Here is a 16,949-nt window from a genome sequence, read left to right as displayed (position 1 = left end):
TACCCTGACTGAGCTTCTCATCGGGCCCATGTCACTGTTGTACGCTTCCACAACCAGAACGTGGGAAGAATTGCTTTCTCTGTTTAGAGGACGCGGACCCCGCATGACCAGTCCACTGCTGACATTGATTTGAAAGTTGTTGTTTTCGTTTCCTGTTAAAGAAAATACATAAAATACAATTAAAAGAAAAGTGCCAAAACTACTGGGCAGGTAACTGCTTTGTAGTGGGCAGCTGCTTCATTTTTCGTTATCTGGCAGAGGGTGGGGTACTTTGCAGGGAAAGAAAAGCAGTGTGAATAACCAAAGCAACGTATGCATAGCCTATTAATTAGCAACCCGGATTCACTGTTTCAGCGTGCACACTCTTAGATTGAATTAAGCTAGTCGTTAGATTTTATCCAGGACTAGTTCTCAACCTAGTAATGTACAGTACAGCAAGGCATAGTTACACAATATTACTGCAGCAACATATATTAAAAAAATATCCTAGTTGTATCATGTACATGTTTGTCTTACACCCAAACCTAGATGGCTAGCTTTGTGCAGAAAATTAAAGAGGCCTGACGATAAAATCACTCTCAAAACTGTCACTGCTCGACATTGCACTACCAAGCCCACTCCAAATATTCAGTCTGGAGGACATCGTTGACTACAGAAAAACGCTGACCTCCTAAATCTTCAAAGTTTGAATTCATAGATAAAGCTCTACCAGTCATTAACCAGTAGATTCCAAAAGCATCAGCTGTTAGGTACCACACTCCAACTGATTAACCACATTAAGCCCTTTGTGCAATAGCACAGAAGCATTACCTCCGGAGATGGCAGGTAGGTTAGGACTACACACAGTTAGAAATACTCATTAAACTCAGGATCCAGGAGATACTAATTTTGCTTGACCTCTCAGCCATGTTTGATACAGTTAATCACTAAATACTCATCCATCACCTGTCTGAAATAGGGGTCACAGGCAAAGCCTCCAATATACTTGGATCCTATTTAACTGACAGAGAACAAACCATAATGATGGGAGAACATAAATCTCCCCCTTACGCCCTACCGTGCGGGGTGCCCCAGGGATCTTCATTAGTTCCAATTTTGTTCAATGTCTATGTCACCTCATTGGCCAAACTCATATGCTCTCACTGCTTTACTGCCATTTGTTATACAGATGACACTCAAATAGTGTTGTGTCTATCTTCAAAGCCTGAGGACGTGGCAACTAAATTTAATGATTGTATGGTTCATATTATCAGCTCGATGCGTGACAATTGCTTAAAGTTGAATACTGACAAAACTGAAGTGGTATTGTTTGGCAAGGATACCTGTTTCTGGAACTCCTCCTGGTGGCCGGAAGCAGCTGGGCCTTGCCCATTGCCAGTAAAAAAGATAAAACATATCGGTGTCACTCTAGATGACCACTTATCATTTTCTGATCAGGTTAACTGTAATACATCATCGTGTTTTTTTACGCTAAAGATTCTATGAAAAATGATGCCTTTCCTTCCTGTGGATCTTAGGAAAACTGTCGTTGTTGCACTGGTGCTATCAAAAATCGATTATTGCAATGCCCTCTACTCAGGAGCAAACAAGAGGACTATACACAAGATGCAAACATTACAAAATGCAGCTGAACAACTACTGTTTAAAATTCTCAAATTCAGGTCTGTATCCCAAAGTATTCAAGACCTGCACTGGCTCCCAGTCCAAGCAAGGATCCAAGTCAACTTAATGTACATTGTGCAGAAGACACTGCACGGGCTGGACCTGCCTATCTCTGTAAGCATATCAGATGGCACGTTCCACAACGCAACCTCAGATGATAGACTGCCTCTCTACTCGCTGTTCCCAGGGTGAAGACCGTAAAATGGGATGGCAGATGTTTTTTCCATCTGGCCACTAAACTATGGAACACTCTGCCCATCAGTCTGAGAAATCAAACCAGCAGACTATTGTTTAGAAAATTGCTAAAAACATGGCTTTTTACATCTACACCATAGTCATTACCACCTCTGGTCTAGTTTCAATGACAGTTAGCGCTAAGACAAGTATTCCAAGTTCCATTAATTACATAAAAAATCGTCATTGATTTGCAAATAATTTATTTTATAGCATTTCTGACATTATATCCCGTACACATTCAGTAATTAATATTATCAAGAATATGTGATATTTGGTCCTAGACAGTGTCGGCCGCTAAGGTGCGCGTGCGCACCTTAGTGACCCCGAGCGCGCAGAGTCCTCAGCGAAGCGCACACACATCCCGGGAGAGCAGAAAATTACAGGGGCATATTATCAAGGGGGTTTATCTCTGCTTTTCTGGCTTTAAAAACCAAGAAAGCAGAGATAAAATTATCTTCATATTACCTAGCTGTCGCTAACACCAGTTAGCGACAGCTAGTAGGAGATAGTGACCATCTTGGGCCCCGCTCTGCATGTCAGTGAAATTTATCACTAATGACATGCAAAGTGGGCGTGCCAAGATGTTAGCGACTGGAAACAGTCGCTAACATCGCTATCTCCTATTACCAACTTTTGGAGATATTCGCGCTAAGCGCGAATATCTCCAAAAGCTAACACCTGCCCCTGAGCAGTTTTTAGCCATGTTATCCAATGGTAGGTGGATAAGAGCATTAGCTCGGTAATGCATGAATATCGGCCGATTTTTATCGCTTAGGAGATAAACCTTGATAATAGCAAGGTTCCTAGGCAATAAAAATCGCCGCAGCTCGGCGATAAAAATATCGCCGCTAAACCAACATAGCGATAATTATCGCTAGTTGTTGGTAATATGCCCCACAGTTTTTCACGCCGCCGCCACTCGCGTTTTAAAAGCGGCGGTGGCGCGAAAAATGGTAATTTCTTGGTTCGCGAGTACACATTCAGTTTTTGGGGCTTTGTAACCATAAGGGGCAGAGCGCCTGCCCATGTCCATGACGATGGCTGGCAGGCGGCGCATCTGCCCAGGGGGTCTGCCTACATGCTCCCGTTTCAGGCCAATGGGCCTTCCTGTCTCACAGAGGGGGCCACGAGCGTGCCCCTGCTCCCTGACTGTCGCAACCGAAGGGAGCACAGTGATTGCCCATGTCCTTACGGTGGCGGGTCTTGTGCAGAGCTACATTTGGTTCGGCAGGTGAACCCAGTCTCCAGGGCATACAAAGCCTTTCGAGCCAACAACAGGGGGCGCCAGGTTTGGCCGGGAGGCTCATTGCAGAAGTAGCCTCATATAAAAGTAACACCGTCAGACAAAATGGGGAAGAAGGGGAGGGGGTGTGGGGGCGGGGGGAGCGGGTGTTGCGGCTTGACAAACTGGGTGCCATTTGAGTGCGCGCCTCCATCCCAACTGACACATTCCAAGGAGAGGGTGTTGGCCTCATGCAGAGCCAACAGTGGACCACATCCAAAGCATCACAGTCGCAGAAACAAGTGAAGAGTAGGGTGACTAGAATTTTAAAGCCAACAACAGGGACATTTCAGAAAAATAGAAGAAGGACTACAATTTTACTTCAAGCGACAAGAGCGCTCCTCAGCAGAGGATTACAGAACAGCCAGCAGTAAGAACATACATAAAATGCAATTTTTAAACCCAGTAGCTTGTCTGTTAATTAAATAGCTTTCTTGAAACAATTGCTAACTATCCCTGATTTGTAAAACATAAAAAACACCTCCCACCGTTTTCAGTCGACCCTCTTTAAAAACGGGGACATGAGCTACATTTCTTGAAATTTGCTGGGACAGCTAGTTAAAAACTGGGACTGTCCTGGCAAAACGGGGACGCCTGGTCACCCTAGTGAAGAGGTAAACTACTTTCGGTTGTAACTGAGTCGCAATGGTGCCTGTGGTCAGTATCTGGTTGCTCTCAGGGTTGTGCTCAGGTTTGTGCTCTCAGGTGTGTGCATGATTGGCGTTGCGAGGGCCTTGCTTTTAATACTCTAAATGTATGTGACTATCTCCACGCATGTCGGCGGCATGTGTCGATTCAAATAGAGTGATCCTACTTTGTAGTTGTGTGCGGTGTGAAATGAGTTAAGCCATAGGGCGAAGTTTCCTGCTAGAGGACGTTTACACCACCACTGTTTAACCGTATTTTATGCATCATGCCACCCAGTTTATTCAGTTATCACTTGACCCTGTATGTACATGTACGCAGGTGAATGTACACGTGCATATGATGGATTCTTTTTGACTAGATAAACGAGATACCAGTCACGGCACAAACAGGGAAAACACTGTGATGGACGTTGCAAAAACTTTCCTTAAGAATATTGTTGTCTTCAATTGATATCTTTAAGGGGCATTCTATTGATGAGGAAAATAAGTTCTCTTTGGTCAGTCAGGCATGCTAACATTCGTTAACAATAAGCATAAAATAAATAAGCATCCCAAAATTTATTTTTGTTTGATGGTTTTGGGGAGGGGGAGACACACTGTTGCAATACTCACCATATTAAAGTCAATGTCCCCTCAATTAACCATTCCAAATGTATTTCAAAGTTACTAATACGCCATAATGTATGCACAGTGTGAAATGCAGTTGGACTCAGTGTATGTAGTAAGGTTGCGTCATAACTCCTTGTATCATCTGACACCTCTTTCTACTATACCTATTCCCCAAAACAAACCTTCCTAAACTCTTCCCTCTGACTCCTCCCCTCCAAAACTCCTTTTTACTCATCCAAAAGCCTCCTCCTACTGCTAAGACCTAAAAACAAAACAACAAAAAATCCCTCACTCTTTTATCCCTCCACTATCCTTTTCAATCAAAATTAACAGACTAACATGTTTACTTCTCAAATTCCATATTCAACTATACTAATTCACCACTAATCCTTTATGGGCTTTCGGAGTAGCGTGCTTCAACACCCCATCAGGGTTTTACAAGCGCTATATAAATACAAACCTTTTTCCTCCTCTATCCTTCTGCTATCATTCCAAATCTAAATAACTGACTAACCTATCCACCGCTTAAAATGTACTTGCATGTTTCACTATACTCATTCAACACTAATCCTCTATGGGTCCCGGAGCAGCGTTCCTGTCCAAGGCAGCAGCGACGCACGCTTCTAAAGAGTCTTGCGTACTGGCCCAAAGTCTGCCCTCTGTTGCAGAGGTAGCAGTAGCGTGCACCGTCTGCTGTGAGCAGTCTGCATGCAAAAACATACCCAATATAAAGACACTAACCTCCCATAAGCCTTATTAAAAGCAGTTAATGGCAAGAATACACTTTATTCCTCAGCAAGGGCATCTTTGCAGGGGGGACGGCGTCCACCAGGTAAAATAAGTTAAAATAAGTGGGGGGACACCGTTCACCCGTGTGGTACCCCGACTCGAGCCCTGGTTACGCCCCCTTTGAGAGACCCCTAGTTTTTTGATCCCATCCAAAGCCCTGGTCTACACGCGCGGTCTGGTTCTTGGCGCACATAGCCTTGGCTGCAGCGCACAGAGTCCTTACTCTGCCGCACACAGAGGAAAATAATTAGAGGGAACATTGGTCCTAGAAACCAAAAATTAAATAAAAAGATAACATTTAGCCCCAAATCTATTAAATTCTTAAAATTAATTTCTTATTCTTGAGTTCATTATTGAACTCACTCTATTGTCACTGTCAACCCCTCAATGCCAGTTCCAGGAAGAGTACTGGCTCATTACAGTAAATGGAGCTACATAAAGTCCTAAAAAAGTCTTTATTTGCATTGAGGAGATGTAGGGTAGTTAGAAGTAATGAACAAATAAATTAACCAGAACATTCCACCCACTAATGGGACAGAGAAAAGACCCCAAACACTTTAAAAGTATTAATTCAGGGACAATAGCATGGAGACCTATGGAAAATGCTGAGCCATGGGTCAAAGTTGCTAGTCCTTCGCAATATCTGGTATCCTTTGGGTGTTAGCAAAACTGCTTCCTATCGTCAGTTGTTCTCCAGCAGGCCTCAGGACTGCCAAGAACTAAATATGTTCCCCCTCTGCCTTCTCGGAGGCGGTAACTCCTCTGAAAGGGAAGCTACCTGAGGAAAGTCATGTACAACTAGATAATGGGAAGCTGAAGCCTCTTTTTGCGGTCCAATTATCATGTCCTCAAGGGAGGACCCAATGAATACAGGAGATGCACTTCCAGACAAGTAGCTCACACACCATGCAGCACACTTATGCTACATGTCACAACTCATCACATATTTTAAGGAGAAATGAAGGCTCACAGTTAAAGGGAAGAGAATGTGTTTTACTCAAAGAGGATCAGTAGACTCAGGCACAGGTACAAAGGTTTGACCCGCTGATTAGGATCTCTGTTGCCTCCGGTGTCATAGCCTGGTGATGGGGAAGGAGCCACCCTCTATGAAGGAATGACACAAATAAAAATACCTGCAACTCCTCCCATGGACTCACAGATGTGGAATTCGAATCCATTGGGCTGGGCGGACAGAGACGGATATAAGTCAAACAAATGGGCATGATGACACTGACAGTCAGAGTGTGCAAGGGCTTCTATTCTAACAGACGTGCGTGCTATTGCCAGAGTAACCGAGGTACGCTTAGACCTGTGGAGAATTTGGAAATTCTAGGCAAGGCATGCCTGAATTTGGAGCTGTGAAAAAGATGGCTGTGGGTTGCCGCTAAATTGTCTGTGATTTTGAGCCAAAGTGAATAGAAAAGTGGGATTATCAAGAGACCTTCGGATTTAGTCGAAGGTAATCCTGATGACAGATAATAAGTTGCAGTCTGCGACTTTGCAACTGTTTGTACCATTTAATGCTGCAGTCATCAAGAGGTTCTCATTCATGGTCCTCTGTGTCTACCTCATCCATAGCAATCAAGCCATTTCATCTAGTTTTGTTTGATCAGAGCTTCCTGAGAGTGACCCCAATATTCAGAACTTCCTTCCTTTCAGGTGTGGAGTGTCTCTAAGAGAAGACAAGTTTTCGTATGTTATGGGACCACACACTCTGGGAAGAAATATTTATCCAGTATGGCCGGGAGGCATGCTATCAAAAGATTTATGAAAAAGGAAAATGCCCAAAGAAGAATGACTAAATCAAGAGATAATTAAAGCTGCTCAGATAGGAGACCTTCCCAAGGTGTACTCTCATAGATAAATGGAAGTGTATGCAAGGTTATTCTTTCTGTATGACTTGCGGCTAATGTTATGGGTCTCCTGTCGGGAAGTGATAACGCCACACAATGCTGTAACAAAAAGGTCTTCTATTAGAAGATAAGTAGTAAGGTGGACTGTCTGTGGACATATATATTGCGAATTGGGACTGAAAAAGGTAAGAGTCTATTTATAAATAACTTAATTGAGTTAATGTAAAGGTGCAACATCACAGATTACCGAAGTTCTGCAAGTCAATTTACAAGAAGTTATATTTCATTCGGATGAACAAGGCGCTTTCATCATATAACCACGGTAAAAGAGAACTATGTAGAGGACAAATAGCGAATGTGAACAAGGAAGTTGTACTAAAATGCATTTTTTAATGGAACTAGGACAGACTAACAGAAGAAGGGGATGGAGGCAAAAAGTGCACGGTTTGAGGACAGATTCAGAGATGGTATTCATAAAACATAAAAGTAAAGAAGTGGTGGGGTCAACATATCTCTCAGGTTAATGGAGCAAAGTTAACAGTTTACAGTAAGTCTTGTTGGCTTCTTGCAAACATTTTTGTAATAGATCTCATAAATCGTGGAATGAAATAACTCAAACACTGCACATGCTATCTAAAGCATTTAAAACATTTTAGGAAAAAAGATACACATAACTATTTGATATTGAAAGGTAATCAACCCAAGACATTTATTAAAGGTGGAGGCAATGAAGAATCAGCTGCCTAATCTTTTGAAAAAGCATATACTGAAAAGAAAATAACAGTGTTCCCCCAATGTTTTGGCACTACTGTGAGATCAGAAGTATTTCCATGTCTTCAACCAATGGACATGAATGGCATCAATGTGAATGCAGGATGGATCCATAATGCAAGGAGCTACCACCTCCATGCTGACAAAACACTAGGATTAAAAGTGTGATGCCAGAAGTCATCCACCTCTGCCTTTGATGGTGCCAACTGATGCCACGCCTAGATCCAGATATCTGTGACATTACTGGTGTTGTGTGAAGGAAAGAGGTAGACACGACACGCTACTATTTATACCTAGGAGCTTCACACCACCTTGGTACTGAGGTGGTCCTCCCATCCTGAAGAAGACCCGCAGGCTGAGGCCCCCACTAACCCACAAGCATTAAGTCAGGTCGAAACGTTGACGCCCCCATAACTCCTCTTGGACCACGAATAGCCCTAATCTGTAAAAACTTGCTACACAAGAACTTGTATTTTGTTACATTAGTGATATAGATCTATGTTTGAATACTAGATGTGGCCAAGAAAAAAGTGACTGGAATCAATGAACCAGTCCATAACTTTCTGTGTTTTTAAAAATTCACAAACTTTTGTTCTTTTCACTCCCCTTTTCAATTCCTGAGCAGCTCTCCCTTGCACGTTCTTAGGAGTATCCTCCTTATGGACCAAAAGTGTCAACAATTTAATGAACCTTTAATTTATTGTTGAAATTTGGTGGAATAAAAATCTTTATTCCCCAACAAGTTAATCTGGGTTGTTGTATAAATCAGTCAATTGATTGTATTTAATACTGTGAGTAATTGATGTTAAAGCTCAAAATAAGGAACTAAGGATTATAGGCTTGCTATGTTCGACCTTAAATTTAGGACTAGGACCATTGTTTTTATCAATATCTGCAGTTCATTTCTTTTGGTAGTCTTGTTTTTAGATAAAGCCGAGGCAGTGCGCATGCGCTGACTGCAAGACCTGCTGTAGGCATTACACCGAGTGTAATCCCACCTGCTACTTACCACTGGATCACTCCTACATTGCTCTTCTTTGCTGCCTCCTAAGTTGTTCAGGCAGTAGATACCTCACTTCCAGTCAAAGCTAAGGAGCATCGGACGAGCACAGACTTCTCATGCTTACTTTCTTCATCTGTTCTTTTACAGAACTCTTTTTTCAAAACGTTACAGCAGTCGCTGCTTCTGCCCTAATGGGATGTGTGTGTGTTTAGTGTGATTTCTGGAAGGCCATGTCCATATCCGTTGATGACTTGAAGCTCGGGGATTAGGGAATCTTAAAGAAAGCCACGAGAGAAAGCAAATAGAAAGCCACAAAGACTGCTTGAGTGCCTCATTACTACTTCATGCCAGACTCTCCCTCTTTCATGTCCATTCTTCGAGGGGAGGGTCTCTGGCAGCTATCTGCAGTGTTATTTCTCGCAGAGATGCTGGCTCTTTAAACAAGCTCCCAGCGAGTGCAATTCTGCCTGTCCTGAAGAGGGCAAATGAAGTGTAAAAATAACCTGCAGACACTGCCATCTGCTTAGCTGCCACTTCCCACAAGACAATATGTGCCCCTCATCTTCTAAATAGAAAACAATAGGATGAAGATGTTTTTGTAAGAACGCAGCTCATTAGCACACCGCAATGTAGATTTCGAATCTTTATTTTGCAGTTTACTCGACCCGAAGGTATTGGAACGCTAGGTCTCACATTGCTAAATGTTTGAGCCATTGGCTTTGAATTATTATTTGCAACGTCAATAGCTCAAACTTTCGGTAATGTGAGACCTATTACATTGCAAATGCTTGTTTTTTTTTGTTCTCTGTCTCTGCTGATCGCATGCTTTGTGTTTCGAAGCCGAGAAGGTTTATCCCTTCTGCTTAGCCAGTTTGCTAAAGTTCGCCCACGAATCGGGCCTACTGATCACGACAAGAATAGAGCCTACACGTACCAGAATACTGTGACAGGCCCGCGGACCTGTGAGAATTGAGAGTTCCGATGTAACTTTCATTCTCAAGCTACACGTGTCTGCTCAGACAGAACTAGCTTTGTGCCTGTGCCCTATTTACTTGCCCCGTTGCATTTCTACAACAAACACATTTGATAGCACATTACTGTACCTACCACTCAGGCTCGGTGTCAACCTCCTAGTCTGCAAGCCCAATGCATTAAGCGTGCCCGTGCCTCCTACCTGGTTGCCTGTCAGCAGAACACATGGAACTTTATTACCGTCTAACAATTCCGGCAGGTGTTGCCATTTGAACAATTATTGGCAAAGCCAATAGGGTTTGCCAATGTTTTTTGCCATGTTGTGCAGCAGCGAGGCTACAGTGCAGCATGGCTGAACATTTTTTTTCTCATAAATAAGCACACTTTTTAAAAACGTTCCGCCATGGTGCACAGCAGCCATGCTATTGTACAACATTGCACAACACAAAAAAAACTATGACAAAGCCAATTGCTCTAGTAGGCGAGCCCTATTGGCATTGCAAATACTTGTTTTTTTGGGTCTGTAGTTGGTAGGGTAGGCCCCTGGATAAATACTTTGTATCCTGGTGCATACATGTTGAAGAATGGATGCGCCCCTGTATCCACTTCCCTTAAAGCCACCAACAATGGGTGTGTATAAACTTCCCCTTTATTCCAGCCTCACTTCCACAGCAGAAGCTACTGTGATGCATCGCGTCTCAGTTTTTAGCTGCGCCAGCAAGTTGTTTTTCTACATTAACGGGAAGTGGTTTGGGGCAACTGACTGACATAACAGGCTGCTGTTCTCACTGTCCGTACAGGAAGTTAGTGTTTGCAAAATCGGTTTGGGTTTGGCGGCGTAGAGTTCTTGTCACCTTTCCTCGTGCCACAAAATACAGCGGTGGAACGCTATGGCACACTGAGAAATCACCGGCCTTGTTTCGTAGCTTTGGTGTTTCTGCCAGAATACATGGACGATTTATCGAACTATTGATTGAGCAGACCTGTATTTGTCTGCTCTTCTTTATCACTGCCGGTTTGAAGGAGTCCGTTACAAATATATTGAGCCTTTGAGTTCATATTGAATAATCTTAAACTCCATATACATTCTGTTATCACAGGCAGGTCTAGCGAGGCAATGGGCCGAGGTAAACAGCAGGGGAAGCTCAGAATACGGGGGCAGATTTACAAGCCCCTTGCGCCACTTTTGCGTCACTTTTAACATGGGAAAAGTGACGCAAAAGTGGCGCATGGGGATTGTAAATCTATCCCACGGTATTCTATTGTTGGCTCGCAGAGGGAGAGGTAAACAGACATTATTTTCGACTCAGACGCTTGCAATCCATGCATGATACCTGTATATCGTGCACTAGGCTTTACTAGATTTTAAAATGGTCAAAACAAAAACAAAAACCCAATCAATACTGTGCTCCAGGGTATTGAAAAAGCACAGGCTCGGGTGAATTGAAGGAATGTTCAGATATGTTCTCAAGTAAAAGGACTTTTGCAAGCATAAGTCCATTTAATTTAGCGTCTCCGCCTAAAATTATTCTCACTTCAAATCAGAACAAGTGAATAGGAGAAATGTATCTCCCTGATTAAGTTTTTGATCTCGATCTTCCAGGTGTTGGCATGCACGTAATAATCACACAGGGCAGTCCGAGTGTTTTTTCTCGGATCAAGTCAACTATAAATATTTGTATTGATGTAACTCTCCTTCGAATGGATCTCAGCTTCCTGGCTTTCTTAGGCTAGAGAACAGATGTACAAGAATGGTCACTCAAGAATCATGATTATGTAGCTGCGTCATTTCCTCTGTCAACATGAGTTTATAACTCAAAAGATCAAACGGTTTGAAACTGCTGCTCGTGGAATGCCGCCCAGCCTATACTAAAGTTGAGCGGTCAACTTTAGGAGTCGAATGCTCTAGTTAGCCATTCAAAGAGATCAGGGCGCGTAATAATGCAAACATCCTCATTTGATGTATTCAGTGCTCAATAGGGAAAAATGAATACGTGCCAGAGCACTCGTCAGGAAGCCACTACATCTTGCACCACCTGTTGCCTCTGCCAGTGCTGCCAATGACAGTACCAACATAACTTCTAACCATCACACCAGGGCCGGACTGGCCATTGCGGGCACCGGGCGTTTCCACGGTGGGCCGCTAGGGTGGGTTCTGGTTTTGGGCCCCTGGTGGGCCGTTTTTTTTACCGGGGGTCGGCAATATCGGCCCCCTGTAACAAAATTGTCCAAAAACGGCCCTCGCAAACTGCTCGGTTGCATTCCTCCTCACCACAGGGGGTCCGGCTGAGCAGTTTGCCAGGGCCAGTTTCTGTTCCCAGTCCGGTCCTGCATCACACTCCTACAAGTGTGACCATTCAGACTATTCTAGTACGCCATAGCTATAAGAATGGTTGGGCAGCAAGTGCTTTTAATGTATATTAGAACATTGGAATGTTGAGCACTCCATTGTAGACAATGGAGTGATCCAGGCTTCTACTGTCAGGTAGCGGGTGCTGATGTCGAGCTGAGCTCGTCATGTAACGCGGTTTTTAAAAAAAAGCCGCACAGCGCAAAAATCGCCGCAGCAGCGATGCGGTTAAGAATCATACTAAATTGAAAATTAAATGATTGATCTGCTAACGATTTCTTTCCCCCCCACGCTTAAGCCAGCTAGCCTGCTCAGCAGCAGTAGGGAAAAAGAGAGGAGTAATCACAATAGTGAATTCTAAGTCCAAAATAACAATTGAAAGGGTAGAACAAGATGAGGAAGGCAGATTTCTGCACACTCTACTCAAAAGGGTAGAAGAAACAATATCAGTAACCAATATCTATGCACCTAACACAGATGACACAGCATTCTGGGAGGGGTAACCAGGAAGCTAGAAAAAAACTAAACGAGCAGCCTGAATATCGTAGCAGGTGATTTCAATCTAGTCCTAGACTATACACCAGACAGACAGTCAAACTCCCGGACAAGATCACCGACCTCCCAGAACACCCTGAAAAATATCTGCAACAGATTTCAGTTACAAGACCCATGGAGATTACAGCACCCAGACACCAGAGACTATACTTTCTACTCCAACCCGCACAAAACATACAGCAGAATCGACTACCTCCTCATCTCAAAATCACATACACACCTGACAGAATACACAGATATAGCAGCAAGAACGGTCTCAGATCACTCTTGCATCAGTCTACACCTGACAGGCAGACACAACGAACACACTACCCGCAAATGGCGGTTCAACAATATAACGATAGCGAAGCAAGAGGACAAAGACACGATTGAGAGTGCGATCAAAAACTATATAACGGAAAACGACACAGGGGACACAGACCCGAAATGCCTGTGGGAGGCCCTGAAAGCAACCATCAGAGGAAACCTGGGGGAAATCAAGGCCAGGAGGGACAGAGAAGCAAAATCGCAGCTAGACAAGCTAGAAAGAGACATTAAACAACTAGAAACACAGCACAGAAACAACACCTCAAACTCAAATCTCCTCCTAATCCTTACAGGAAAGAAATATGAATACAACAGAATCTTTAGTGAGAGGGCAGGACTGTGGATCAGGAAGTACAAACAGATCAATCTATGCGAAGCAATACAGCCAGGGAAAATACTAGTGTCATACCTCAAAGGCAAGCAAAGACAGCACAGCATATCTAACATCACAGACCAGCAAAACAAAACACACACAAGCCATACAGAAATCTTACAAGCTTTCAGGGAGTTCTACAAAGAATTGTACACAAGAGACGACAACATTGACAAGGCTGGCATGACAGAGTACTTAAAAAGACTCAACCTGCCCAAGTTACTAGAGGAGGAAGCAAAAACAATAGGCCAAGACTTCAAAGAAACTGAGATAGCAATTGCCATAAACTCACTAAAAGACAACAAAGCACCAGGACCAGACGGCTACACAGCACCCCGTTACAAGAAGTTCAAAGACCTTCTCATTCCAGTCCTGACCAAATCCTTCAACCACTGCGCAGAGGAGGGAACAATAACTGAAACAATGTCACAAGCTGACATAATTGTCATTCCAAAAGAGGGTAAGGATCCGCAATGGCCCAAAAACTACCACCCCATATCGCTAATTAACCTTGACTGCAAAATATAAGCAAAAATACTAGCCACCAGACTAAACAAAATACTACCTCAGCTAATCTGAAACACGAAAGTAGGGTACATGAAATCTCGCATGTCGCATGACAACACCAGACTATTGTGCCAAGTGATTGAACACTCCTCCAACTCACTCCACCCGGCTGTAGCAATTACGCTAGACGCAGAACAGGCGATGGACAGGGTCGCCTGGCATTTCCTTGAGAAGTGCCTGCAGGCGTGCAACGTTGGGAGCAAGTACACAAAGAAAGTCATGGCGCTATATAAAAAGCCAATAGCAAAAATAGCCTTAAAAGGAGGGTCATCTGCCCTGTTCTAACTAGAAAGAGGAACGAGACAGGGCTGTCCTCTATCCCCGCTGTTCTTTCTACTAGCACTAGAACCTCTGATCACAGACACCTTAGCAAACAGAGACATCAAAGGGATAACTATAAACAACACAACGGCCAAGATCGCTGCCTACGCAGGCGATCTACTAATACTAACAAACGACCCATCCCAATCCATACCGGCACTCATGAATACAATAGAAACTTATGCCAAACACTCAGGCTACAAACTCAATAAGGACAAATCAGATTATATGCCACTCAATGCAAACACAACGAAAGAAGTACTGGGCAACGTAGGACTAGCTTGGCAACCAAAGGCCGTCAAATACCTGGGCCTTCAATTTAAAAGAAGCCTAAGAGGCACTCTAGAACTAAACAAGACACTCACACTGAGAAAGGTTAAAGAACTACTAGACACAAGGTCACCCAAATTCATCACACGGTGGGGTTGTATAGACACCATCAAAATGATGTTAACACCCATAATTAACTACCTGGTGGACATGCTCCCCTACCCTTGACAGAGGACTTCCACAAAAAACTAGACCTAATGATCAACAAAAAGTCCCATCGACCTGAGATTACAGAGTGGATCTAGAACATAGAACCCGACTCCTTCAAGGTGAAGAGGATAACTGAAGGGAATTCGTGTTAAATAACTAAAGTGTTCAAGGCATCATCTGAGGCTTTGTAAGGAAGAAGGGAGAAAGGGTATAGTCAGTGATTAACACCTTGTGTAAAATATAATGAGAAGTAAGGAAGATAGGCCGAAAGGTAGATGAGTGAAATGACTGATATAGGTGTGCGTAGGTCACAGCAGAGAAGAGATGACCAAGTAGCTAGAGCTCCAAACTGCTGTGAATACAGCTAGGAGTGGACTCCACTGGAAATGTTGTCAAGGCACAATAGTTAGATAAATCAAATTGTCATATGGACGAAGGTAAACAATATAGCAGGACAACTTCCATCCAGAGCAAATGGTAGTAAGTGGTGTTTCATTTCATTCTTAACTTTCCCTTTAAACAGTGTAGGATGGAGCCATGATTGTGGTACAGAGGCCCCAATGTTTACACAGCAGAGCGTGACTTCTCACCAGACAGATGTGATAGGGAAGGGGGCAAGAAATGCATAAGGCAATATGGGGCTAATTGGGGGGGACAAGGGAAAAAGGACAGAGAAAACAAGTTGAGAGGACATCCTTGAAGTAGACACTAAGTTTAACGATAATAGCACACAAACACAAGGAGGAAGAACTCTTTTTAGCATATGTTTTTCAGAAATATGGAAGGAAGTGAAGAAACTCCTTTTCTGTAATACGGCCACTGAATGGTGGTGTGCATGTGTGTAAAAGAAAAACAAGTTGGAACAGACAACGAGAAAAACTTTGTGTTGATGAACAAGAAAGAGACAGATGAAAGGAATTTATTGATTTTGAGAAATCTCTCAGATGCTACGTATGCCACGACTGGAAAAAATTTAACGGACCTGCGGGCCAGATGGCATTCCTGCAAACCGGAGTTCAGGTTGTCAATGGAAAAAAGTGATGACATTTGCTACAGGAGTAAATTGTCCAAAGCAATGCAAGTCTGAAACAGGAAACATTGTTTACATCGCATGCGATACATCGCATGCCATTACAACGCAGTCGTTACAACGACCGCGTTGTTACATCGCAAACCATTACAACGCAAGTCGTTACACCGACTGGCTGTAGGGGGCAAAAGGTGTTGGATTTCAAATCAAACACCTTCCCTACTGTTGCACAGACTGGAGTTGAAACAGTAAGTTATGCTATTCGAACATCCAGCACCATCTACAGCAAGTTGTTGAAACGACTAGCGTTGTAATGGTAACCGATGTAACAACGCAGTCGTTGTAACGTCTGTGTTGTAATTGCATGTGTTGTATTGCATGCGTTGTAAAGTGGCCTATTCGTCTGAAACAGTTCCAGTCCCTCATAGGGCAACTTCACTAAAAACGTGGTTCCACTGGAAAGACCAGTACTCCTGCACGATACCACCTGCACCACACTACGGGTACAAATGCGTTTTTTTCTGAATCAATAATGTTTATTGTCAATGGATCACCTTTTGATTGATTTAAAATTAGAGAGAACTAGAGACACACATTTGTAGGCTAAATGAACCACATTTTGTGGAATAAGAGAAGCATTGTGGTATAAATAAAGGCACATTTCTCGGAGATCATAGCAACATTAGGAGCAACGATACTGTTTTTTTTATCGCTTAGGTCAAAGAGGTGCTTTTGTGATATGAAAGGAGAAAAATCACAGGCCCATGTTTCAATTCAGAACGAAATTATGACTATATTAAATAGAAGAGAGAAGCTTTACATAAAATGGGAGACGCTTTGTAGACAAAACCGCATTTCAGAAGCAAACAAATGCTTAAAGGGAGTATCACGAGATATTTAAAAATAAAGTCATATTTAGCTGCTGAGAGCCTAGAAATAGCTATAGAAGGTGTACGATTTTTAGAATTTTTAAAATATCTGCTTGGGTCAAGGCAATCGGCTGCTTTAGGATAAAGCAACTAATCACGTTAGCATTTGTGTGGATTAATCCCTCACATTGTCATTTGCTTAAACAAATCGTTTATTGTGTGTTACTTGCAATGAGACATTCCCATTTCAGTAAATTTGAATCTAACCTTGGT

The 16,949-nt window shown here is 43.0% G+C and overlaps 1 protein-coding gene across 1 annotated transcript in view; it reads right to left on the bottom strand.

The window, feature by feature from the left end:
- The window catches only part of CDH23 (cadherin related 23), a 2,828,172-nt gene that overhangs the window by 824,837 nt on the left and 1,986,386 nt on the right, over positions 1-16,949 (bottom strand). Inside the window, exon 29 of the mRNA XM_086919477.1 lies at positions 4-152. Within this exon, the coding sequence (XP_086775603.1) occupies positions 4-152 (149 nt within the window). The remainder of the gene's footprint in view (positions 1-3; positions 153-16,949) is intronic.

This window comes from Lissotriton vulgaris, chromosome 5 (genome assembly GCF_964263255.1).
Source record: "Lissotriton vulgaris chromosome 5, aLisVul1.2, whole genome shotgun sequence".
NCBI lineage: Eukaryota > Metazoa > Chordata > Amphibia > Caudata > Salamandridae > Lissotriton > Lissotriton vulgaris.
Note: the sequence above shows the minus strand (reverse complement) of the source record. Positions and strands in the feature narration are given on the sequence as shown.